At 47.9% G+C, this 26,678-nt stretch overlaps 2 protein-coding genes across 2 annotated transcripts; one reads left to right on the forward strand and one right to left on the reverse strand.

Annotated features, from left to right (window-relative positions):
* Positions 1–2,763: 2,763 nt before the first annotated feature.
* LOC127326501 (ras-related protein Rab-2-B) lies at positions 2,764–5,660 on the forward strand. The gene is made up of 6 exons (XM_051353349.2): positions 2,764–3,056; positions 3,271–3,410; positions 4,081–4,163; positions 4,250–4,454; positions 4,546–4,614; positions 5,319–5,660. Exons 1-6 carry the CDS (start codon positions 3,011–3,013, stop codon positions 5,406–5,408), a joined length of 633 nt encoding a protein of 210 aa, XP_051209309.1. The 5' UTR covers positions 2,764–3,010; the 3' UTR covers positions 5,409–5,660.
* A 606-nt stretch (positions 5,661–6,266) lies between these two features.
* Positions 6,267–8,909, reverse strand: LOC127326502 (small nuclear ribonucleoprotein SmD1a). The gene is made up of 4 exons (XM_051353350.2): positions 8,781–8,909; positions 8,576–8,652; positions 6,584–6,775; positions 6,267–6,500 (listed from the first exon to the last, which is right to left on the reverse strand). The coding sequence occupies exons 1-4, from the start codon at positions 8,792–8,794 to the stop codon at positions 6,439–6,441; spliced, it is 345 nt and encodes a 114-aa protein (XP_051209310.1). The 5' UTR covers positions 8,795–8,909; the 3' UTR covers positions 6,267–6,438.
* Between the last annotated feature and the right edge of the window lie 17,769 nt (positions 8,910–26,678).

Below are 26,678 nucleotides of genomic sequence, written 5' to 3' on the forward strand. Positions count from 1 at the left end.
CTCTATGTTAGGATGCTTATATATCTTGATATGCACATCTTCATACCATGCTTGTTTCCTAAAGATATTGGGGGAGCTTCTCATGTTTCACAAAATGGTGCACTTTGCATTCAAACGCAAATTCTCCAAGTGCACACATTATGGGGGAGCTTTCGTAATATCTTAGATGGAATCAAGGTTTAGAGCTTATCATAATATCTATTTATGACTCTAGCTCGGTTTGTCATCGTATACCAAAAAGGGGGAGATTGTAAGGGTATTTCACCCTTATCCATTATTTTGGTAACGATGACACCGTGCTAAAGTATTTGGCCTAATATGTTCTCAAGGATAATCTCAGGTATTAGGCAATGAGGCATAAATGGTGTATCAAAGGAACAAGAAGGCTAAAGGAGACCCCCCACTTCAACAACAATCGAAAAGGGGTCTACAGCAGAAATCCGGTCTGCTGCCCGGTCCAACCGGGCCAGCAACCGGCCTGTCCGGCGCACAGCTCGGTCAACCGGTCGCCAACCGGGGAAGTCCGGCGCACGACCCGGTCGACCGGTCGCCAACCGGGCGCTTCACCAGAACACAGCGAGTCCGGTTGCCGACCGGTCAACCGGCCTACGGACCGGCGAGTCCGGCACACGGCCCGGTCGACCGGTCGCAAACCAGGCGCCAACCGGCCGCTAACCGGAGGAGCTCCAGGACCAGCAAAAGGCGTCCGGTCACTGGCCCGGTCAGACCGGCCTCACCACCGGGCTGTCCGGTCTGTGGCCCGGTCAGACCGGGTTTGTCGAGGAGAAGCTGAGGTGGCAAGTGGCAACGGCCATATTTCGAAGAACACTATAAATAGCCCTTCTCCTACCTCTAGACAGTTAGGCACTACACTACAAGCTGTTCTTGAGCTCTCTCTCTCTCTTACTCCATTGCTAGAAACACCAAAAGCCTCAGATCTCCCTCCTCCTCCACCCAAACTCAAATCCCTCCGGGGAATCATTAGAGGAGGATCCGATCTACCGTTCTACCAAGCCAAATCTCATTCCCCCTTGTATTCATTGAGAAGCTTGCTTCCTAGGGTTCCTTGGAAACCCTAGGTAGGCAAGAGGAGTCCGGAAGCATCCGGGCTGTGGATTTGCTCCGGGCAAGATTGTGAAGGTTTGGAGGCTACCTCAAAGTCTACCACAAGTGAGTGAGCTATTCCTTCGTGGGATAGGCTCCGGAGAATAGGGTGAGCCTTCGTGGCGCGGGGAATCCTTCGTGGGACCTCCACTCCTCCAAACGTGACGTACCTTGTTGCAAAGCAAGGGAACACGGGAATACATCCTCGTCTCCGCATGCTATCGGTTATCTCTAACCGAACCTCTTACTTGTGATTTAACTGCCTGTGAGAGCCTTCGTGCTCGAGTTAGTTGTATCCTCATATAGGTTGCTTCACCTAGTTTGCATTAGGCTCATCTTTATATTCCGCAAAGCCTAATATTGCAAAGAAAGAATTAAAATTTGTAGAAACCTATTCACCCCCCCCCCCCTCTAGGTTTACCATCTCTATACTTTCAACGGCGTAGAAGATTTCATCTCCTAGACTCACAAGTCACAACCGATATGGAATTTACACAATGTGTTCTGCATACCACCTTGCGAGTACAATGTCTTTATGTGAGTGTGTGTAATGGCCCTGGTTGTGCCACGACTTTAGACACGCAGGGTGAGGCACGGTCGTGGAAGAAACTCTGGGCCATCACGGCGCTAGACAAGATGAAGATCACATTATAACGTTTTGCATATAATTGTCTTCCATAGGGGAAGCAGCTGGAGCGACGCCACATTCTTGCATCCACGGTATGTGTGCCTCCATGGACGAGCGCATCGAGCATGCGCTCATATTATGTCCTTATGCACACGAGGTGTGGTCTGAAATTAAAGACTTCAACGGTATTCACCTAAACCATAAGGCTTTTACCTCTTCCAAGATGTGGATCTTTGATTATTATCTGGCTAGAGGAGGTGACCTTGAAGCTACAGTCCTTGCGGTGACATGCTGACATGTTTGGGATGCCCATAATAAACTGAGCGAAGAACATATGATGGTGTCTCCATCAAGCGTAGCCTCAAAGATCAAAGCTTATGTTGACATGATAGTTGAGCACTCATTCGGAACCAAGCCTACTCATAGCCGTGAACCCTCTTCACTTTCTCGCTGGGTCCGGCCATCGACTGGAATGGTTTTGATCAATATTGATGCTGCTCTTTTTTTTGCTTCTTCTTGTCGCATGGGAGCGGGAGTGGTGATCCAGGTTCATAATGAAGCTTGTGCTGCTACTTGTAACGACTCTTACCAGGAGGTTGCCATCCCTGAACTAGCTTAAGCCATGGCGATGAGGAGGGCTTTAATCTTTGCTAAGAATGAGAGACTCGATCGTGTGTGTGTGTGTGTGTGGCTATTGTGTGCCTCTCCATGGTTCAGCTCATCGACACCGGTGAGATGGATCGTTCGATTTGTGGACCGATTGTCGAAAATATGAAGCAACTTATTGCTACGATCTTGGTATGTTCCGTTGTTCATGTTTGTCACGAGCTGAATGAGACGGCGCATTTGTTAGCTTGTTCTAATGAGTTTTTCTTTACCTAGTGTGTGACGTGGTGTGCCTCTAGATTATATCCGATGAACTCTTTATATCGACATTATGTGTCCATGATTAATAAAGCTGCATGCATTTTCTCTTAAAATGAAAAGTTGAAGCCAGGCTCCAACCACGTCCAAATCATCAGCAAAAGAAAGAAGACCTGCAACCAGATCCGAATCCTTGGCCGCGAAGGCCCGAGGTGCATCCAGCGAGGCGCACAGCGTCAAACAGCTGTCGCGTCGTTTGCCTCGGTTACGTTTCGTCGCTCCTCCTTCCACGCACGCAGACGCAATTCCCCTTTCCTAAACCAATCCAGCGCCAGAAAGAAATCCTTCGCAAACTCGCTGCTCCTCCGATCCGATCTTCTTCTTCTTCTTCTTCGCCGCCGGCAGGGATCCACGATGTCGTACGCCTACCTCTTCAAGTACATCATCATCGGCGACACAGGTCCCCTTCTCAATCCGCTCCCCATTCTCGATCGCTCCTCTCTTCGATTCCCACATGCCCCGCAACGCCCGCCGGTGGGATCGGATCCGCGGTTGCGTGCGGGGGATCTGCTTGCCCACGCGCGCGCCCGCGCGCGCGCGGTTTCTTGCTTTGCCAGCCTGGGTACGCGTCCTGATTGCTTGGTTCGTTCGTTCGTTCTCTCTCTCTGCTGCAGGCGTGGGGAAGTCATGCCTGCTGCTGCAGTTCACCGACAAGAGGTTCCAGCCCGTGCACGACCTCACCATCGGCGTCGAGTTCGGCGCACGAATGATCACAATCGACAACAAGCCTATCAAGCTACAGATTTGGGACACGGTACGTGCTAGCTTCCTTCTTTTTCTCTCTGTTACTTGCGTGTGATGTGCGATGCTGCCTCTGTTACTTGCGTGTTGCAATTAGGTATCTCTGAATTAAGACCCAAGAGACGTGTTAAATTTTTTGTCAGTTCTGGCGGGCAATAGGCCATGGTAGTTGTTTTCCCTGTTACTGCTTGCAGTTTTAAGCTCATAATTTGTCATGGTTGTATTGCTCGGAGCGACATTCATCTCTGTATATAAATGCAACACTTGCCTCTCTATAGAAATTGTAACATTGATCACCAACTTATTGCTGTAATATTCATGTAAAGCCTAGTAATAAGATCATAGTAATCAAACAACGTTTTCCAGATAAACCTCATAGTATCCCCACTTCTTTTAGACAGTCTGAAAAGTATTCACAAATATACTTTTTGTTAAAAGTTTTCTAATGGTTTGACTCCATTTTTACCATGATTATTTGGCCTCTTAACATTCGTATGTTGTTATTTTTAGTTTGTTATCAAACATACCATGTTCCAATTTGCTTCTGCTTAATTACATAGCAAGGCTTGGTGGCCAAGACTGCTTATCTAAATTGCCATCTAATGATTACGCTTGCTTTTGAGTTTGACGTCATCAAGAACATACATCTCATACTATCATCTCTTGATCTCTTCACATCACAGGCTGGCCAAGAATCATTCAGATCTATAACTAGATCATACTACAGAGGGGCTGCTGGTGCCCTTTTGGTTTATGATATCACCAGGTACTGCATTGGTTTGAGAATACAACTGTTTCTCTTTTCAAATTCTGCATAATAATGACCCTTCCACTATACTGATCAAACATCAGGAGGGAAACTTTTAACCATCTCGCAAGCTGGCTTGAAGATGCAAGACAGCATGCAAATGCCAATATGACGGTTATGCTCATCGGAAACAAATGTGATCTGTCTCATAGACGTGCTGTCAGCTATGAGGAAGGCGAACAGTTTGCCAAGGAGAATGGTCTGGTCTTTATGGAGGCATCCGCAAAAACAGCACAAAATGTTGAGGAGGTGATTGTTCATTCCTACTGCATATTGTGTGATCACACTTTTTTTTTGTTTCTCTCCAAAAAATAAACTCACATCCTTTCTTGTGGTCCAGGCATTCATTAAGACTGCAGGAACAATATACAAGAAAATTCAAGATGGCGTTTTTGATGTGTCTAATGAGGTCAGTTTTTAGTTGCTCACCTTTTCAGTTTATCAAGCTTTTGCTAACCAAAGATAATTAGTAATATTAAATAATCTTGAATTTAATATCTCAGCCTGGTCTTGTGCCCTTCTGGTGTGTAAAATTTAGCAGTTTTAGCGTACAGCTCTGAATAAGAAAATGCTACAAAATAATTTGGACATATACGTTGCTGGTTCCATGTAAGACCTATGGATATCTCGAACCTGTAGAAATATACATCCGTATAAATCTTGTTAATGTCTAGAGGGGATCTTATCAGGTTGTAATAATAACTTACGTTTGATTGAGGAAGCATACCTACTTGGGTAGGTCCAAAAAATTTCAGCTTTTGTGCCATGAAGTAATTGGATGTGTTGTCATGTGTTTCTGTTGCCATTTTGACCATCTGAGCCATCAGGGCGCGAAATGTTCATCAATCGTACTTGTCATGTGATGATTAGATTGGTCTCCATTGTGTTGTGATGGGCTTCCATCCAAATATTATGTATAGTGCAGGTCCATCAATGGTGGTGGTGAACATGAAACCAGAAAGTTTCTTCTGATTGATTTTGAAATTGTAGATGTTTACGTTTGCATTAGCGTATATTTACCAACCTAGCACTGCTCTGATCATAAGGGATGCTTCCTTTCTACCCCGCAAATATGTTGGCAATGTTTAATGTTATTTTGTCTAATTGCTGCAGTCGTACGGAATTAAAGTTGGTTACGCTGTCCCCAATGCATCTGGAGGTGGTGCTGGCTCGTCCTCTCAAGCAGGTGGCTGCTGCAGCTAAGTCAGTTTGCAACAATGTGATATTGTGCAAAACATGTTGCAATGTTTTGATGCTGCCTAGTGAGACAAAGGAAATAGTTCGCCATTGACGCTGTAGTCAGTGCTTCGAAATGTTCATCAATGGTATTTGTCCACACTGTGCAATCTGTCTGTAAAGTGAACATCTACATCTACAGTCTGTATCCATTTGCATGTGACTAAATGAAAGAGTGTGAATATTCATTTGTTCAATGTAATAATACTTTGTAGACTACGACCTTTTTGGCACTGGTTCTACTCTTCCAAATAGAATCACATTGTTCAATTATTAAAGAAATACTGAAAATTTATGTACACCCTTATACCAAAAATAGATTGTGAAATGGTTGAAGTTCCAGAGTAATGATTTGGACCACAAAAATACAATCTTTCTATACACCCTTTTCCTTTCGATAACAGTTTTGGGATCAAACATGTTACTGGTTCCCGTTCCTGTTGACCTTAGATAAGAGAAGAGCTAGTGGTTCCTGTTGAACTTAGATAAGAGAAGATCTAGTGCAGAAAATTTCCATTTCCCAATCTTCCAGCGATAGAACGGAATTTTTCATCTTCATAACTTGCAGTTGAGCTGTGCCCGTACCAGGGCACTGTTTAGCAAACAGTCTGGGGTCTCCAGCCCGGACAGTCCAGGGTTAGGCAACCTCGACCATCTGACCCCTCCAGGCAGGTTTTGTACAGCTTGTCCTGGGAATGGTAAGGGACTCTACTGTAATTTATGAGCATCTAAATACTACATCAAATGTTTGTGTAACTGGATATGGAAGAAGGCATCATGGCACAGTAATCACAATGCAAGCTACTACACTTCTGAAGATCACAATGTAAGCTAACACGCTTTTAAACATCAGGTTAAACACCAGCATAATTCCACATCAAGAACAGCTAGTACCAATGTCTTAGCTCAAATGAGAACATTACTCGTACGACCAACAAGAAAGAAGATTACATTGCACAGAAGCATGCCGTGCAAAATTTCCAAGGTACAGCAAAGCTCAGCGCCCCCTGCCACGACCGCGCCCACGACCACGGCCGCGCCCACGCCCCATAGGTTTCCCTGCATTCAGACAAAGCATTACTTAGAGAATGGGACTGGTGATAACAAGTAACTAAAACATAAGGAAGACAGAAATATCAAACCTGCAGTAGGCTTCTTAGGCTTCACCCTTGGTGTTTCCTCAACCAGCAAAGTCTCCAGGTTTAAGCTGTCAGGAAGGATATAATAGCGAATGTTGTTTCCCCTCACACTAAGGTGATCAATGGTAACAGGATTCTTCCCTTTCAGTGTGAGCTTCACAGTCTTCAGATGAGTATTCATGCTGATGTCAACACCTACAAAATGGGCATGAATTCAGGACACACAACATACATATACTAATGAATACACTTTCAGGATAATTATAGGTCATAAGTGACAATGATGAGGAAATGGAATCAAACGACTGACAAGTATGTTACATGAAAATGCTACCATAAGGATGCAGGACCTGTAACCTTCTGAAATCAGAATCTAGTATATTTACTAAAACAACTTATATCTCACATTATTCTAGATTTCTGTGTCAACAGAAGGTATTGTCGGAAGGTCTTCTTTATGCTTACATTACTTTGTCAATCCTTACAAGTTAGAAACCTAAAACAATATTTCCTCCACCTCCCTGGAAAGGAACGCATTTTACAATTGATAAGGATCCCAAACATGGAGTTTGCATCCAGCCATCCAGTACAAAATTAAGTAATTGTGTTGCGTAGAAGTATCACAGATAGGAGACCACCAAAGGTATAATGAAGTGAGATCCAGCAGATGGATATAGTATAGAATAATCATTTAATAACATTCTTATAAAGCAATAACCAACAAGATGATTTCATTCTGGGGATGGTAATTATTGTATAGTTTGGTATAATCCTGAATAGCAAGACCTACTTTACTAATCAGAAGGATGTTATCTTCAGAACATACAAACTTGTTTTTGTTACTATACCAAAGGATGCCAGCTTGCGCAGTAAGGTTGGAATGTTGGATTCTTAGCATTTCACTGTACAGAAATTGCATTTGCTAACTAATTGTAGTCAAATAGATTAACATCTTCATAAACACAATGAAATCTGTAAAGTGTAAACTGACTTCACATGCTCTCCATCACCAAATCTAAGAAGATGTCTGTTACAAATGCAAATTATGGAACCTACAGGTGCTGCATTCTCAACTTGACTAGCATCTAACTTAAAATGGACATAAAAACAAGACTAACCCATCAACCAAAAAAAGATTTGAAAAACCAGACATGACACAGCATCAAGGAAAGTACAGATAGTACAGGCTGAGTTTATTTAGCATGATACAGATAGAGTGGCTCCATTCCATGAACGTCTAGTTACACTTAAAGAAGGCATAGAAAACTGTCCACATAAAGTTTTCCTACAAAACCTAATATTTTCCAGCAGGAATGCATACCATGAAAAACTTAATTCGCTAAGAAATACCCTTCAGGTTTCATTTGACACTTTTTTTGTCATTCCATTACTACATCCAGTAGCCTAACCATATGGCTGTAAACATATTCTCATCACTAAACAATTGTCCAATCTATGTCTGGTTTACCATGACATAAGCAACATCACCGACTGAAATCAGGATATTGCAATGACTTGACTCAAGCGGATTAATCAAACATTTCAAGACAGAACTTCTATCTTCCCATACTACTCACTTAATAAAAAAAACTACAGAAAGATGCAAAATGATGCAAACTAGACAAATGCTTAACCAAACAACCAGATCGTCTACAAAGCTCGATTAAAAGTCGGCCTCAAATGGACACTAGTTGGACACTGCAGCATTTCAGTAACAGAGCTGGAGACCAAACAACAGCTCTGCTAGCGACATGTCCATGGATTCACATTACAAAGACAGAAACTAACCACAAAAGTCAAGTAGCTTCTGCATAATTCATAAAGAACAGGCAACACCGCGCAGGCGCCCTCACCAAATGCATGGAACAACGAACCGGCCACCTAAACCACGTTATCCAAAAATCATCGCACATCCAGCAGACGCCCACAAACCCTAAGAACGCTCCCCCCCAAAAAAACCTAGTTTCCCTCAGTAGATACCGCAGCGCGTCATACCGGTGATGGTGCCGTGGACGGTGGTTCCGTTCTTGAGCTCGATGGTCACCGTCTCGTTGTTCAGCTTCATCAAGAACCTGCACAGGGACAAACCCGCCCAAATCCGCACCAATTTGGGGGAAAATTGCACCGGGCCGGTCAGTAAAAGACGGGAGAACTGAACCCAAAACGGAAGAAAGCGGGCGAGCAAGGGAACATTGGTTACCTGACGAGCTTCATCGTGGAGGCCTCTGGTGGCGGAGGAAAAGCTAGGGTTTTTGCAGGGAGCTGCCACGAGCTGCTTCTCAGAGAGGAGAAGGAGACATAAAACCCCGGATCTGGGCGAGAGACCGCTTCTTGGGCTTAACTGGGCCGTAGTTATGGGGTTCGAGAGATGGGTTCTGTGTGAACTGAAAAGCCCACTTAGAACAAACTGGCCACGCTGGAGGCCACGTAGGCCTGATGGAGGGCCCAACAGGCCTAACTACGTGTCAACTCTGTTAATGACCAGTTTTGGTGTTATATGTGCAATAGTTATGGGGAAATGTGGTGTTATGTAAATAAAAAAAGTGGTTGTGGTTCTGTGTAATATCTCCCCGACAGTGGTGATATGTGTAATTTCATTGAAGAATGTTATTATGCTTGACCAGTCTCTTGGATGCAACCGAATAATTTTGGGTTCTCATTTTATGGGTGTGGTCGAGAGAATGAGCAATGGAGTGTATTTCTTTTCTTATTTTCGGTAAATAGGTTTAGTACATAAAGTGAATAATTTGTTCAAAAAAAGTGAATAGTGCACATATTTTCCTTCTTATTTTGTACCCTATTTAGCGTACTTTTTTTTTGTAAGGGTTGTACGCCCATAGCTCATTTTGGTAAAAAAAAAAGGGGACCAAACCGTCGCATGGGTAGTCCCGTTGTGTAAGAGACATGAGCTGGAGAAAGCAATTCATAATGGAAACAAAGCAAACCAAAATTGTCATGTCCTGTCCCTCTTCACCACTTGCCCATTTTGTGGCCACGATGAGGGACGGCAGAGGTGACGAGCAACGAACGGTGGATGGGTTGTCTCGCCCCATCACGTTGTTTCCACTTTGGAATCACGTCCCTTCGCGTGTTCCCTTCCACTTCAAGTTCTCTCCACTCACCACTAATCTCTACCAAAAAAACCCTAACCCATCGCAAGGCCTACCACCTAGGCGCCACAGAATCCAAACCCTAGAGATCGAGTTGCGTCGACTCGTTCGTGCGGAGAATTGTGTAAGGGAGGTATGTCTGGCGGCGGAGGGGAAAATGAGGCCGTGGTTGAGGAGGAGGAGGTGGTGGTTCACATGGATCTGAGGCGGACCCTTCCATGTCGCGCCACCCAGGAGGCACGCCTCTTGACGATGGAGAAGCAGTGTGCATTCGCACAACCGGTGAGTATTGCTAACTGTGTAGCCGCTCTCTGTAGCTAGGATCTTAGGACATTTTTTTAGTTGGGTTGTCTTGTAAATATATGTTGGTGTACAATTGCTAGAATTCCCCATGAAACCGGCAGGGATTCTCTCTTGGAGGGGATGGAATCGTTCGATTGGCCGTCGTATAGCTTAATTTCTGATGGATCGTGGACACCTGATCTTGGGGGTGGGGGGTATCGCTCTCCCACCTCTCCACCGATGGGGAATTTGTGGGCACGTAATAGGAAGCATCAAGCGGAGGAGGAAGAAGGGGAGGTAGTGGGCCTTAATGGTGGTGGACCTTGGTCGGGTCTCCTTAGTGCCTAGGTGATGGGCCTCGACGTGCATGTTGTAGGCCTAATTGGCAAGGACCAACAAAGAACCATGGCGGCCATGCGATGAAGAACACACAGTTGAATAGAACACTCTTACGTGATAGAGATGGTTCTGTGGCTAGACATCTGGTTTCTTTGGCAGTTGGTTGCATCGTGTACGTGTATGGCTGTAGTTGGATCAATGGGTGACACCTAGGGTTGTACGCCTGGGCAGTAGTGGCGCAGCCGCTAAGTAGCAAGGGCAAGCCGTCTCGAGTATCTCTTTTGTTTCTGTAGTCTTCTTATCACACGCTCATTGGAAATTTCATTTGTGGTGTGTTCCCTTGCAAAACTAGATGACCCCCCGCCATTCCGGCGGAAATTAGTAAGAAAACTATTTGGTAACAACAATGTGAGAATCGGTATGCTAAACACATTATCCTTACTATGAGCAACAATAAGTCATAACTGAGTACTCAAGTGAAGCATTCACGTGATTTCAAAATTGGATCAGCACCACAAATTTGTTCGTGAAACTATACACATAATATATTTTGTTAGAGTTTCAGGAACACATAGATACTTTATAGAACATCATTTGCACAAACCATTTTACGGAACGGTGTGTGCACAAAACATTTAGCACATGAATCAGATGGTAGGGCAAATAATATATTGCATATACGTAAAAGATTTTTTTTTGCTTCTAGTTATATCTTCATTTTTCAAAATAGTAACATGTTACATCTTTATTGTTTTGTATTTTTTCGATTATTCTGCAAAGGAGAAAAGATAGCTATGATTTGATTGTGTGGCAAGCATGATCAGCCATCTACAAACCTTGATCATAAGAAGCACACATGTTTACTTACAAAAAAAACTATGATTTGAACAGCTATTACAATATTTAGCAGTATGTACTGTCAATTGTTCTTCAGAAAATAAGACGGAGATACGCCAGCATTGATCGAGCAGTGGGATGGTTCATCGGAGAACAAGGTTCTAATCATATAGCTACATATGTCATCGTTTCCCATCTTGCGTTTTTATCCTTCACAGATTGATCAACCTAAAAACATACTTTACAAACTCAAAGAGGACGAACCTGAGGCGGATACCAAGATCAGTTAGAGGGGGAGAGTGTACATCATCTCACTTAATTGATCTTGTACTGCTCCTTGTGCAGATTACCGATCCCCATGTTCATCGATTATATCTGCCCCTCCTCCCTTCGACCACCTTTTGGTATTACGAATCTGCTTAGACCATGGTTGAAACTAAGAGAGATAAGGGGGCCGCCAGGTCATGCTGGGATTTCCTGGAAGGCACGGCGCTGGATGTCGCTCAGCCCTTATAGGAAACTGATGGAGAGTGGAATCAGACAACGCTAATAAATCTTTCTGCAAAAAAGATATCTAAATCACGGTGAATCAGTTACAAATGACATAACGTGTTTGAAGATGAAAAGATATCTGAATCAAGTTGAATCAGTGACACATGAGTATTGCCTACTAAACGTGTTTGAGAGACGACCTGAATCAAGGTGAATCAGTGACACTTGAGTACATGACATACTTATTGCACATCGATATCACGTAGAACATGTGACATAGAAGATGGCGAGACAACCACGATAACTATGCATGCCCGCATATTACACCCATATGTTCATCTTGATATGTTGTTGCTTCGGTTGATAGCTGTAGTATGATACTGAATAACCAATATTGCAAGGTAAACTTCACATATAACATGCCAAAATCTAGAAATCGTACAACATCACGAAGTACTTATATGGAGGGGCAACCGAAGCCCATGAAGAACGACCAAACTGATTTAGGTTTAACCTATCAATAGGTAAGAAAAGTAAAACTGAAATAGACTCAACCTAGATCCCATCTGATAGATCATCCAGGGAAATCACAAATGTAACTAATGAAAGGGTGTTATTCTTGGAAAATAATAGAAATGGAGTTGGGAGGAGATCGGACATGTTAGAGAAGCATAGAGGCTATGTTGGCACACACGTACCATCGGGTACTGATCGAGAGCATGATCCTCAATCTTAACAACTGAAAATAATTTCTAGCAAAACAGGGATACGTGTAATATTTAGAGTGACCTCTAAATCTCCAAAGATCAGTAAAAATCAAGTTACAATAGGAGGAAAAGAGCCTTATAATCAACATGTGGTTGAATGGTTAGGAGGGCGGTATTACCCCCAACCCACCGAAGATCAAACACAGGTTTGACACTTTGGTGTCTCATAAAGGCGGAATATTCTTTGGTGTGAGGCGGTGTTTCCGTCGATAGCGAGAAGACTGTGGTAACTTCGTTAATCTCAAGACCCGCCGGATCAGTTTCTTAGACCCAGTGTATCGAAGGTGCTCATAGGAGTAGGGCATGTGGGTGAGTGTATGGACGTATTTGTGAGCGCCAGTAAATCAAGTTACAATAGAGGGAAAAGAGTCATCTGGTAGATAGAACCAACCCGTGATTAGATGGTTAGGAGGATAATGGTAACCCTTATGCATCAAGGATCAAACCTAATGTATAACACTTTGGTGTCCATAAAAGCAGAATATTCTTCAGTAGGATGCGGCATTCTCATCGATAACGAGACGCCTGTGTTGACTTCGTCAATCTCAATACCCATCCAATCTTAATACCCATCGGACTAGTTTTTGGACTCGGTCTCTCGGAGATGCTCGTAGGGGTAGGGTATGCATGCATGCATTCATAAGGGTGTATGTATGTATTTGTGCGCGTCTGTACAGTGTTTCCCAAAAAAAAACCTTATGGTAGAAAATCGTACAATGATTTGGGTGCGAAGGGAGCGTTGATGAAAATGAGGAGCTAAACTTTGAGAAAATTAGGCCTATGTTCGAAATGAACTAATTGGGTGACAGCCTGCATCCGATTTGTTTGTTTCGTGGTCAGAATAAAAGGCTCGACGTTAGCCCAATTCAACACCTCTCGCAGGGAAATACCTTCCTCAGGAATGTCATCAAAGCCAGGTTCTCCAATCGTAAAAGGGAATATTCCATGGCACAAGGGTTGTTTAGGTGCTGTCCTCGGCAGACCACCACAAAAGGTCCGAATCAGGCGAAACTTCTTTTGGTGCCAGCGAGAAGTAGTAACAAGAACTCCTCCTCTGTTCAATATCAGCATGGTTTAGGTCTAGGTCATAATGAATTTTCTGATACCTTCCTTCGTCCATAGATCAGCCGGGCAACCCACTAAGATGTCATCAAAACCATGGCTGAAAAGTGGACCTCAATGTGGTGTGTGCTCCTGGAATCAAAATGCACTCTCAAGTTGCATCCAACTTTCAAATATGGTGACCTAGTAATAATTATAAATTTTATGGTTTTGTCCTTATCCATACACATGTTATTGTGATGTTTGTTGTGCTTTATTTTATTTGTTTGTGTTTTCCTAGAAGCTATTTTATTATTATAAATAACATAGAGTCGGGGCATCTGTCATGTTGCCACATGATGTTTTGTGAAGTGTGATAGGACACGCTTCGTTTGCTATGGATTAGGGCGATAGGAGGAGATGATCCAAATCCAATCCCTACCAGATGAGGAATAATATCCCATTACTTAAGATCATCTTAATAGTTAAGAATATCCTTAATGTTAGAAAAAGATCAGTGGGGCAGGATTAATCCTACTTTTAGGGGCTAATCATCTCAATATAAGAGAGGAGACATACTGTCCATGCTTAATACCCTAAATTAGTATTTATCCTTTTCAAATGTAGGCCAGATTGTGTCGAGTCTTGTTTCATTTATGGTATGATTGAGCAACCAAACATCTTCTGCCGACCAAATAGCTGCCATAAGTTAGGCAACTCTTGGCTAACAGTTGCGTCTGTTGAGTAGATGATGAGTAGGCAAAGTTTCTTTGTGGTTTATTTACTATGCTTCATCTTAAATAATTAATTGTTTTATCAGGCACCATCTGTTGATCATGCAATCAAGAACGGCGCTTTGAAACGCCAAAATATGGAAATGATGGAAAACTCAGGTTGCAATAAACCACTCAAGCCGGGTTCCTTTTTTCTTAATTAGTTGTCACTTCTTGACCAATGTTCCCATTTCCATTGTAGGCGGCATCACTGAGAATAATACTGATCAGATGCATGATTTACTACAATTAATTCGGAAAATAGGGGATGAACTTGTATGTTATATGTCTTCCCTTTTATTTCAGTCAAAATGATGCATGTTTCCTATAAAAAAAATTCTAGTTGAGAAGCTGATGTGAACTCATCACTTTTTCTCTTTGTTTCAGATTCATAATGAACGCATACTTCAGGAACGATGTATTCAATGTGATATGGATATTCAGACAATATTAAATGGTACTTCTTTTTTAGGAGCCATACATTTCCAAAAGTTCTATACTAAGTTGTGGTGTGGCACACTTTTCATTGCGGCAAGTCGTCCACTGCACTCGGAAGTGGCAAGATTTGACCAGAAGCTATATCAGTTCCACATTTCTAGTGCTCATCATGTTTAAAACTTATGCAGAAGGGAGGATGACACCCAAAGTGCTATCAATAGTAGAGAAATATAAGGGAGCTTCAAATATGACAGAAGTTTCCAGTTCATCTTGCTCTGGAGATGGAGGTCAAACCATGAGCAGTAAGATGAAGAGGTTGAAGAAGGCACTTGATGCAAGAAATAAATGCCAGGCAAGAAACCTCGAGCATAACTGATGTATTCGAATTTTTAAATGTCATCTGTAATTTTGACACTTGTCAATGCAGGAGCTTGACAAAATCTGCGATAAGTGCGAGTGGATACTCCCAACATACACAATGATACCTTCAGTGGCAGATGGTATATATAAATATTCACTTTATCACTTTATTTTTATGCATGGACAAGCATTGGGTCCTTGGACCATAGAAGCATTAGAATTAGGAATAGGTCTTGTGCCACATTCTGATTATCGTTTCTTGAATTCAGTCCTGACGGTTCCCGTAAGTTTGGTGCATTGAAATGACAACATACACAATGTACTACACTAACCATGTTTGGGTGAAAAAAGAATTTCAAGGTGTCAGATCAATAAACCACTTGTCTCTTTACCACATTAGGTTTATTTAACATTAGGGTTCTTTTGATGGTTACTAAAGACATGTGTGCACCTTTTAAGCATTGAATCACTTGTGAAGAACTGGTTAGGTCTACCGCTAGTAGTAACAATACTTCTGTTTAACTGACTATCACCGTCTCTATTGCAGAGCTCTCACACATTGTTTCGAGCACTTCTTTACTATTAATTTTTTTTTTCCAGGAATGTTCTATGCCAGGGTATATCTCACATCCCCTAATTTTGACATGGACATCGGTAGTCATCCTTGTCCGACCCCATGTGAGGCAAGGTGCTCTGCAGCTGCCAATATGATAGCGGCGCTTAAGAAGGCAGAGAAAGAAGAAGAGCAGGATACATTATCGGACAAGCTTTGAACCCATTATTTTTACTTAAACTTTGAACTAAACTCCATGAGAACCTTGTCTAGCTACTTTACCTTCCAGAGGTTGAATCCCCTTGTTGTTGTTTCTGTGAATTTTTATTAAGGTTGTGATAAACTGCAAAATGTTATTTTTAAATCTTATTTGGCTGCAGCGGCACTGTTACTTTTGCGAGTACAAATTTGCCAGTATGGAAATATTGTGAACTACATGAAGTGGGCATACGTGAATTATGCCAGGCTCATGAAGCTCGAGCAGCTGGTGCTCTGTTCGTAAATGGACTTCATCCTTCCAGTTCCAGTTACTCACAGAGATGGTTCGAATCTGCAACAGCTCTAACATGTGGCTCATATCAAGTTTTCCACCAAAGTAATGAGGAAAAAGACAGTGATGAATGGGTCCATTTGATTTCAGCCCAACGGCCCCTTCCAGTTCCAGTTACTCACAAAATCCACATCGCCATATCCTTTCGGCCTCTCTCTCCCTCCGTCTTCTGGTCATGGCTATCGCCGTCGTCATCCTGACTGCCGCCAAGGCCGCTTCTCGATCTCCACTAAAATGACGTCCGAGCTGCACTTTTTTCCTCCTCTTCTCTGGCTTCCCGCGAAGCTCGCGCATTGCACTTTTTTTTTTTGAAACTGAAAAATAGTTTGGGCAACGGCATGAGCGAGGGCTCTGGCGTACGCTCTGGCGACCGCGCCCCGCCGGCGTGCGACGCCTCGTCGGCCACCGCCCCTCCGGCCGCCCCTCCCTTCTGTAGTCTAGGTTCCATCCAGCCAACCCTCCTCCTCCCACCTAGCTCGCTCACCCTGCCATTGTTCTTGTCGGGGTCGCCGGACGTCGATGCCGTCCTCACGACAGCGGAGACCATGGTGACCGGTGCTCCTGATGCCGAAGCCGCCGCCCCTGCGTTGGACAACATCTCTGTTGAATAACTTGCAACTACCCTAGCTATAGTTCAGGTCGTGGACCGCTTCTGCTGCAAGCATGCGCCTGCGTGCGCCTCTGCGTAGCAACCGTTAGACTCTCTCTCCCTCTCATATATGTACCTCTGTCAGCCCTGTGGTGATTGTATCGAATACAAGGATCGTTATCCAACTCTCTTCTTGGTATCAGAGCTTAGGACTCATGGCCAACCTCCCCTCTTCTTCCTCAACTCCGGCCAGCCACCTAGACACCGATCCGCACACTCCTATCCCCTCCAAAATGCCCCGTGCTCCCCCAACCCCTCTCCACGGCGATCCCATCCACCTAGATCCCCTCAACCTGAACGACATCTACTCCAGCCTCCCAACCCTATCCACGGCCGCCACAACTGCTGTGACAAACACGATCCAAACCCAACCGGCGCAAACCCCCTTCCAATTTCCCCAAATCAAGCCCCCCGCCCACCCAATTCTCGGGGTGCACATTCATGATTACATCAAATTTCAAGTCGACACCGCCGGATCTAACTTCTCCAAGTGGCGCCAGATTCTCACCCTTCTCATCACCATGTACAAGGTTGTCGATCACATCACCGAAGGGGTGGCCCCCAGCGCGCCGTCCGATGACTGGCAGGCTGTCGACATCCATCTCTCCCTCTGGTTCATGGCGACGCTCACCGACGACCTGTACCGCCTCGTTCAAGGCGCTGATGGCCGTGCCTGCTCGACTTGGACCCGCCTCCATCGCTTCTTCCTCAACAACGGCACCAAGCGGTACGCCTTCCTGAGCAAGGCCTTCCGCACCACCTCCCGCGGAGATATGCCTGTCTCCGTCTACGCCAGCAAGCTCCAGGGCATTGCTGATGACCTGGCCGCCATCGGACGCCCGGTCTCCGACGTCGATCTCACGACTCAGTTCATTGACGGCATCGGCAAGAAGTTCAAACTTGAAGCGGCGATTCTCAAAGGGCCCGGGGCCCTGCCCTCCTTCGCTAATGCATGTTCGCACTTCCAGCTTGCGGAGATTGATGCGGACGCGGAACAAGCTGACGCCGGTGCCCATGCCTACGCTGTTCACGGTGCTGGCCGCGGCGCTCCAACCGGCAGCGGCGTGCACACCAGCGGCGGCCACACCAACCAGCCGCGCATGCCCGGGGTCAGCCCCAACTACAGGGGGAAGAACCCAATCCCCGGGTATCGTCCTGCCACGCAGCAACCCCAGCACTACGGCGATGGTGGCCGTGGCCGCGGCATGGCAGGCGGACGTGGCACCGGTGACCACTCCAACTCTCGCGGCGGCAACCAACACCCCTGGTACGGTGTCTTCGCTCCCGTGGGCATGTCCTTGCCCGTGGGCGCCCCGCCTCCGGCTCGCGCCTCGTGGGTGCCGCCCAACTTCTCTGGCGTTCTTGGCTCCCGGCCCGGCGCCCCCACGCAGGCCTACCCGGTAATGCAGTCACCGGCTCCCTCGGCTCCTGCGGCACCCTCGGCGCCCTCGTACCAGCTCCAGTACCCCTCGCCGGCCTACCAAACGCCATCGTGGGACCACAACACCATGCTGCAGCACGCCCCGAGCTACGGCTCTGCCTTCCCTGCATACGGCGGTGACTGGATCATGGATTCCGGAGCTACGTCGCACGTCACCGGCACTCAAGGTAATCTCACCACCTCTCATTCCCCATTCGAGCTTAAATCACATCATATCATCGTCGGCAATGGTAAACGTCTGCCTGTGGTTGCTACTGGTACAACACAACTAACTCCCACATCTTTTTCCCTCAACAATGTTCTTGTTTCCCTGATATCGTCTCCAACCTCATCAGCACTCGCTCATTCGTTCGTGATAACTTCTGCTCCGTTGAATTTGATCCATTTGGCTTCTCTGTGAAGGACCTAGCAACTCGGAGACTCCTCATGAGGTCCAATAGCCTCGGCGACTTGTACCCCTTCTTCGGCAACAATGGCAGCTCCTCGACGATGGCGCTCTCTGTCTCCTTCGACCTATGGCACCGCCGCCTTGGCCACCCCAGCTCCTCCACCACACCACATTTCCCTGCCAATCTGTTTACCCATTGTAATAGCAATAAATCTTCCCCTCCCCTTTGTGATGCTTGTCAACTAGGAAAGAGCACTAGGATCCCTTTTTCCATTTCTCATTCCAAAGCTAGTGCACCGTTTGATTTAATTCACTGTGATCTTTGGACATCTCCCATCATCAGTTGTTCCGGGTATAAATATTATCTCATTGTGTTGGATGATTTTTCTCACTACTCGTGGGCCTTTCCCTTGCGTGCAAAATCCGAAACTTGTGATGTGTTGATTCGCTTCTTCACGGTGATCTCTACACAATTTCATACAACCATCAAATGTTTGTAAAGTGATAATGGCGGCGAGTTCCTCACCACTACCTTCCGTGCCTTTCTCTCATCCCATGACGTTTCTCTCCGTCTCTCTTGCCCACACACCTCCCCACAAAATGGCCGAGCTGAGCGCATGATCCGCACCACGAATGATGTCACACGCACTCTCCTCTTTCAAGCCAAATTCCCTCCTTCCTTCTGGGTCGAGGCACTCCACACTGCCAACCACTTACTCAACATTCGTCCCTCCCGCGCCATTAACCATCTTACCCCTCACTTCCTCCTCTACGGTGTTCATCCCACCTACGACCATCTGCGCACGTTCGGGTGTTTGTGCTACCCAAATCTCATCGCCACCGTCGCTCACAAGCTTTCCCCGCGCACCACTCATTGTGTTCTTCTCGGTTATCCACGAGAGCAAAAAGGGTACCGCTGCTTCGACCTCTCGACCCGCAAAGTCATTATTTCTCGCCACGTTGTTTTTGACGAGAGCACATTCCCCTTCTCGGCGGCCACATCGTCCCCTACAGACCCAGCTGCCACACCGGATCCCATCCCTGCCACACGGATCAGCTCCGGATCCCGTTCTCCATCATTGGCCCTGGCCCCACCACCCACCTAGCCACTTGTGCCCAATCCTTCCACGCCACCTCGCTCACCTGCCCACCCACTGGCCCCGCCACGACCGTGTCCAGACGTGCCCCGCCTGCCCCACCCACCCACTTCGTCTGCTGCACTCGCGCCCACCGAATCTCCACCAGCCAATGACCACACGCCCTCCACCTCGTTCCCATCGCCCGGGACCAATTCTCCTCGTACTGACGGATCTTCCTCGTACTGCCCCTCCGCTCCCGTGTCGCCACGTCAGCCTACACTCCCGCCCAAAGCAAAAATGGTAGATCCACCCAAAAACGACCACCCCATGGTTACTTGTGGCAAATCTGGATTCCTTATGCCACGCCACCATTTCGATCTCTCCGTCACAACACCACCCTCTCCCATTCCTTCCTCCTACCGAGCAGCCCTAAAAGACCCCCATTGGCATGCTGCTATGATGGATGAATTTAACGCTCTTATTCGGAATGACACGTGGTGTTTAGTGCCTTGTCCTGCAGGTGTCAACGTCGTGACCGGAAAATGGATCTTTCGTCACAAGATACATGCAGATGGTTCTCTGGCCCGTTACAAAGCGCGCTGGGTCGTTCGTGGTTTCACTCAAAAAGCTGGTGTCGATTATGGAGAGACCTTCAGTCCCGTCGTCAAGCCTGCCACAATTCGCGTGGTGCTCAGTCTTACCACCGCTGTTGTGGGTATACTTTATGGGTATATGAACGGCATGGCTTAGATCCGGCAAGCCCGGGTGGCCCATAGTTGGTGGTGAGGCATGTGGCCCATCGGGCGGCCCAGTTGCTGTAGATCATGAAGGATGAAGTCCAGCCCAGGAACGAGGAGCCGGATCCTAACCGACCTACGAAGGAGGCCGGATCCGTGGAGGCCCATGAAGTATCCGGATCCAGCGTGACCTAGAAGGAAGGCGGATCCTTGACGTACACGGCAAGACATTGTACCGTAGTTAGGCAACTTGTATTCCGGCTAGGACTCTCCGTGTAAACCCTAGATTCGAGCGTCTATATAAGCCGGATCCCGGGAGCCCTAGAGGGACAACCACAACTCATTGTAACAACGCGAAAGCGCCCAGATAATTCCAGACAAGCAGCAGTAGGCCCTGTCATCGTGCAGGTGTTCCGAAGCTGGGTAACTCGCGTACCACCGTCCCGTGTGCACTCCGCCCTATGGCCCCTCCTTCTTCTCCCCCTCGTGAGGACCCCTCCTCCGAGGTACCGTCGAATAGGCAACGACAGTTGGCGCCCACCGTGGGGCCTATGGCGTCTGGAGGCCGGAACCGGGAGGGTTCCGCCATGGGAAGCTACGACGACACCATCGCTGTGGGGCGCGTCCTCTACGCCGGAAATCTGCCGATCGTCCCTCCGGATGAGTGCTGGATTCCGGCTAGGACAAACCCCGTCAAGCTCTCCATCGTCCCAATTGGCGGCATTCACATCTTCATCGGGGAAACCGTCGATTCCGACGGAAACCCACTGGTAAGTAACGCAGACGCGACCGCCGCAGAGCTGGACACTGTCGCGAAGATCCGATCTGAGACGCAGGAGCTTCCCAAGGGAAATTCCGCCTCGGATCTGAAAATTTCAAGGCCCACCCAATCCGCCCCTGAGCAGGAAACAACGGTGGAAGACCAATGCAGATCCGCCTGGGTCTCCCAGGTGTTAGAGAAGCAAAGGTGTCACTTCGTACACTTCTTGGCCCATACCGCCGGAACCGCCCCTCAAGGAGCCGGAGCTGGTCCTGAGCAGGTAGAGGCACCGGAAAACGACGCAGATCCGGATCAGGCTAAGCCTGTCGGAGAAAGCGAAACTCCGGTTGAAGAGTCGATTTTGGGCAATCTGAGCCCAATTTCCGGAGATACCCCCTCCATGGATACTGACGAGTTTAACCGCAAGCTAGGGGAGTACGGTTTCGGTGATCAGCCTGAAGTCGACTCCGCCCAGCCTAAGCAGGTTCTCTCAACGGTAGCAGCGCTGGGACAAACTGGATCTGAATAGCCAACCAGCCAATCCGACCCTCAGCTATCCCGCCAAGGATCTCCAATGTCACGGGAGCGACCCCGCAGGGATTCTTCCTCGGAGGAAATCCTGTCGGCTGAAGAGATGGTGGCGCGAGCAGTTCTTAACAAACCTATAACCCCGGGCGACGCCGCAGATCTGGAGGCTCTAGAGGCCACTAGACAGGAAATGCTGGCCACTGCCAAGAAGCTCGCCGATACCGAAGCCGCGTTAAGGGAGGAAAGGGAACAAGCTGCAGGTTTGGCGGAAAATTTCGACAGACAGGATCGCGAGATTATTGCCACACTCGAGCAGGTAAAGAGGATGGCGAAAGAGTGGGAAGTAAAGATGACTTATGCGCAGGCGGAGGCCGATCGAATTGTTAGAGAAGCAATTCCGCCTCGCAGAATCAACTTCGCCACGCCCGCAGAGCACCGGCCGCTGGAAACCCCAAAGGACAACATGCAAAAAGCTGCGGAGCTGTTGAAGAAGAAGGACGAATAAGTTGATATCAACTACCTCCGCACACTTGTCGCTTCAGCAATGCAGCAGCAAAGCAAGGCGGATACTTCGCGCAGGTTGGAATCCAATCCGGATAACTGTGTATCTACCGCGCAGAAGGACGCCCGCGCCGATCGGCATCCTGATGATGAATCACACACCGGATCCTCGGAGCGTAGAAGAAGAACCAGGGAACACCCAAATCCGATCCCCGTTCCGTCAAAGACGCCTTCGTCAGATCCAAGAAAGGGAAAGGATGCAATGTACTCTGGACGAGACAAATATCGCAACCCCTCCCCTCCGCCTAATGGTTACCCGCGACCCCCTCGCCGCCGTAGTCCAGCCGGAAACACCAGGCCCCCAGGGCATGGTGGGATTGTTATCCGCGACAACGTGCTGCCAAGAAACGGAAACAGGGAGCGCTCGCCGGAACCACGCCGGAACCAGAACAATGTTCGTGAGCCCGAGCCCAGGAGGGGTCGGAATGAGGAGCGCGGCCCAGAGCCTCACCGGAACTGCGACCCAGAGCCTCGTCGGAGCCGTGACCCAGAGCCTCGCCGGAGCCGTGGCCTGGAACCTCGCCGGAACGACCAGGGCAGCCAGCGCCAGGGCGAAGGCAGCCACAGGAGCCGGAGCCAGCACGAGGAAGGCCAAGGAGAATCAGATGGCGGAAGCAAGAAATCGGACCGCCCACCTCGCAGGTCTCCCTCACCACCACCTAGCGGTGGCGGCGGAGGTGGAGGCGGAGGCGACGGCCGGAGATCTCGCTCTCGCTCACAATCCCCTCGCCACGGCCCGCGCGACGCACGGGATCGCCTTAATGAATACAGAACCGACTACATTGGTCCGAAGTGCTTTGGCAGGATGATTCGAGAGGAACCAAAGCCAAGGATGAACCTCAAGCTACCCGGAAATCTGAAGCATTATGATGGCACCGAAAGGCCGGATACCTGGATTGAGGATTACTATAATGCAGTAACCTTTGCCGGAGGAACCCCTAACATCGCCTGCCGCATGCTCCAGTTGTACCTTGTAGGTCCAGCCCGGATCTGGCTCAGTGACCTCGAGAAGAACTCCATCTTTTGCTAGTTCGACCTGAAGACCGCTTTCGAGAAACACTTCAGAGGCACCTACAAAAGACCTGCCACGGCAAGCGACCTGCAAGCCTGCATCCAGAAGAAGGGAGAAACCTCAAGAAACTACCTCACACGATGGTTGGCATGCAGGAATGAGTGCGAAAACATCGACCACACCACCGCCATGTACGCTTTCATTGGTGGACTGCAGAGGGGAGGATTGCTGAGGCATACGCTTACTCGTTTGGCTAACTCAAGCAAGCTGACTTTGGATGAGATGATCTCCATTGCTAGTGATCATACTGCCGCCGATGATGACCCAGGCGGTGATCTCGCAGCTACAGCAATCCCCCTGCATCAACAAAAGAAGAACCGTGATAACGGCAGCAGCAGCAGCCATAAGCGCAAGAACCCTGATGACCAGAAAAGTGGCGGATCCGAGATGGTCGCCATGGCGTTTCAACGCGGAGGTTCAGGAGGCGGAAGAGGACATGGACGTGGAGGCGGAGCCGGCAGGGGTCAGCAGCATACCTCTGAGGTCACGGCTGGCGGATCCCGCGCTCCGCAAACCTACGAGGAGTACAGAGACATGCCCTGCCTGGCCCACCTAGATCCGGTTACAGGGAAGTCCACTCATACGAACCGTAACTGCAAGTGGGTCAATGATCTAAAGAACGACCCGGAGGCAGGATACAAGCGCGCCCGGAAGCACCGCCCACGCGGCAAAGGTGGCAAGGGCAAGAACAAAGACAAAGAGGAAGATAGTTTCGAGGCGATGGATGAGGATGATAACTCGCCGTATCCCAAGGCAGGATCCGCAGGAAAATCCAACCCATTTGATAAAAAGAGCGTGGGGGCTTACCACACTTTCCTCGGGACCCCAACAGTACGCGCTTCCAAGTCAGCTACCCGGATCCTGAACGCCATAGTTCCGGCTGTGCCGCAGTACGTCAGGTGGTCGGAAATCCCGTGCACATTTGATAGGAAGGATCACCCCGCAATTGTGCCAAAAGAATGCTACGCCTTGGTTGTAAGTCCCCGCATAGATGGGTATGACTTCTCCAAGTGCCTCATGGATGGCGGAGCTAGCCTGAACATCATGTACCTGGAGACTCTAGAGCGGATGAACCTCACCAAGGAACAGCTCAAACACAGCAACACTGAGTTTCATGGCGTGGTTCCGGGTAAGAAGGCGAATTCCCTCGGCAGCATCACACTTCCCGTAGCTTTTGGCGATGTTCATAATTTCCGCGAAGAGAAGATCACGTTTGAAGTTGTGCCGTTCAAGAGCTCCTACCACGTCATCTTCGGCAGGCCCACCTACCACAAGTTCCACGCAAGAGCATGCTACATCTACAACAAACTCAAGATTCCGGGTCCTAAAGGTATGATTACCGTATCCGGAGACTACAAAAAGGCTCATGAGTGCGAGTTAGGCGAAGCCGCCTTCGCAGAGTCTGTGATATCCGGAGAAGAGCTAAAAGGCTACAGAGCCGCGGTGGATCCGACTGAGATGCAGACCACCAAGAAGCAGATCTCCGAGCAGAAAACCTCCTTCAAGGCCGCGATAGAAACCAAGAAGCACGACCTCATCAAAGGCGACTCTTCCAAGCAGGTTTCAGTCGGAGCCAACATGGACCCCAAATAGGAAGACGCGCTCGTCGAGTTCCTCCGCGCTAACATGGATATCTTCGCATGGCAACCTTCTGACATGTCCGGAGTACCTAGGGAACTCGCCGAGCACTACCTCAACATAAATCCGGGGGCTAAACCGGTGAAGCAAGCTATGCGACGCTTTGGACATAAGAAGCGCCGCGCCATAGGAATGGAACTAGCAAAGTTACTAGAGGCAGGTTTTGTAATAGAAGTTATCCACACCGATTGGGTCGCGAATCCCGTCCTTGTACCCAAAAAGAACATTGAAATACTAAGAATGTGCATCGATTACTCTGGCTTGAACAAGCATTGCCCGAAGGATCCGTTCCCCTTGCCGCGCATTGACCAAGTCATTGATTCGACGGCGGGGGCAGAACTTCTGTGTTTTCTTGATGCGTATTCCGGGTATCATCAGATCCGGATGAAGGAATCCGACCAAAAGGCGACTTCATTCATTACCCCGTTTGGTACTTACTGCTATGTTACTATGCCTTTTGGTTTAAAAAATGCAGGTGCTACCTACCAACGTACGATGCAGCGGTGCCTGAAGGACCAAATTGGCCGGAACGTGCACGCTTACGTCGACGACATCGCGGTCATGACCCGGAAAGGATCCGACCTGATCAGCGACCTTACAGAAACCTTCGACAACCTCCGCAGGTACAAGATGATGTTGAATCCGCTGAAGTGCGTCTTTGGCGTGCCAGCCGGAAAACTCCTTGGCTTCATAGTCTCTCACAGAGGCATTGAGGTTAACCCGGAAAAGATCAAGGCAATCCTGTGTATCAAACGGCCAACTTGTCTCAAAGATGTGCAACGGCTAACTGGTTGCGTCGCAGCAATCAGTAGGTTTGTTAGCCGTCTTGGCGAGAAGGCGCTACCTCTGTACAAGCTGCTGAAGAAAACAGACAAATTTGTCTGGGACGACGCAGCTGACGCAGCTCTTCGGGGGTTGAAGGAAATACTCACCTCCCCACCTATCTTGGCAGCCCCAGCAGAGTCAGAGCCAATGCTCCTTTATCTGGCAGCTACCAACAAAGTCATCAGCCTCGTCATCGTGGTGGAGCGAAAGGAAGAAGGTCATGAATATGACGTCCAAAGACCTGTCTACTACATTAGCGAGGTGCTGACGGAGTGAAAACAAAGATACCCTCACTTTCAGAAGCTAGCCTATGGAGTGTTCCTAGGCAGCCGGAAGCTGAGACACTACTTCCAAGAGCACCCAGTAACAGTCGTGAGCAAGGCTCGCTATCAACAATTCTCAACAACGCTGATGCAACAGGACGTACGGCTAAATGGGGCATCGAATTATCCGCCTTCGACATCGCTTACAAGCCTAGGCCGCGGTTAAATCCCAAGTCTTGGCGGATTTCGTCGCAGATTGGACAGAAGCTCCGGATACAAGTCTGGAGCCGGAACCAGAAACATGGGTTATGCACTTCGATGGATCCAAGCAGCATCAAGGCTCAGGAGCCGGAGTCACCCTGAAGTCCCCTACCGGAGAAGAACTGCAGTACGTTCTGCAGATCCACTTCGAAGCTACAGACAACATGGCGGAATACGAGGCTCTACTACACGGTCTACGCATCGCTAAGGAAATTGGGATCAAGCACATCATATGCTGTGGAGATTCCGACCTGGTGGCACAACAAGTAGCCGGAACCTGGAACTCCAGAAACTCCGTCATGGCGGCCTACAGAGACGAATTTGATAAGATCGCCAAGTGCTTCCTCGGATACG

The sequence above is a fragment of the Lolium perenne genome, chromosome 6 (assembly GCF_019359855.2).
Source record: "Lolium perenne isolate Kyuss_39 chromosome 6, Kyuss_2.0, whole genome shotgun sequence".
Lineage (NCBI taxonomy): Eukaryota > Viridiplantae > Streptophyta > Magnoliopsida > Poales > Poaceae > Lolium > Lolium perenne.

Bases quoted from the DNA above. Each gene is read 5' to 3' on its own strand.
- LOC127326501 (XM_051353349.2), top strand. From the start codon at position 3,011: ATGTCGTACGCCTACCTCTTCAAGTACATCATCATCGGCGACACAG. The intron at 4,164-4,249 runs GTACTGCATTGG...ATCAAACATCAG, and splicing joins TTGGTTTATGATATCACCAG to GAGGGAAACTTTTAACCATC. The intron at 4,455-4,545 runs GTGATTGTTCAT...CTTGTGGTCCAG, and splicing joins CAGCACAAAATGTTGAGGAG to GCATTCATTAAGACTGCAGG.
- LOC127326502 (XM_051353350.2), bottom strand. The intron at 6,776-8,575 runs GTATGACGCGCT...CCCATTTTGTAG, and splicing joins CGTCCACGGCACCATCACCG to GTGTTGACATCAGCATGAAT. The intron at 6,501-6,583 runs GTTTGATATTTC...GTCTGAATGCAG, and splicing joins GCCTAAGAAGCCTACTGCAG to GGAAACCTATGGGGCGTGGG.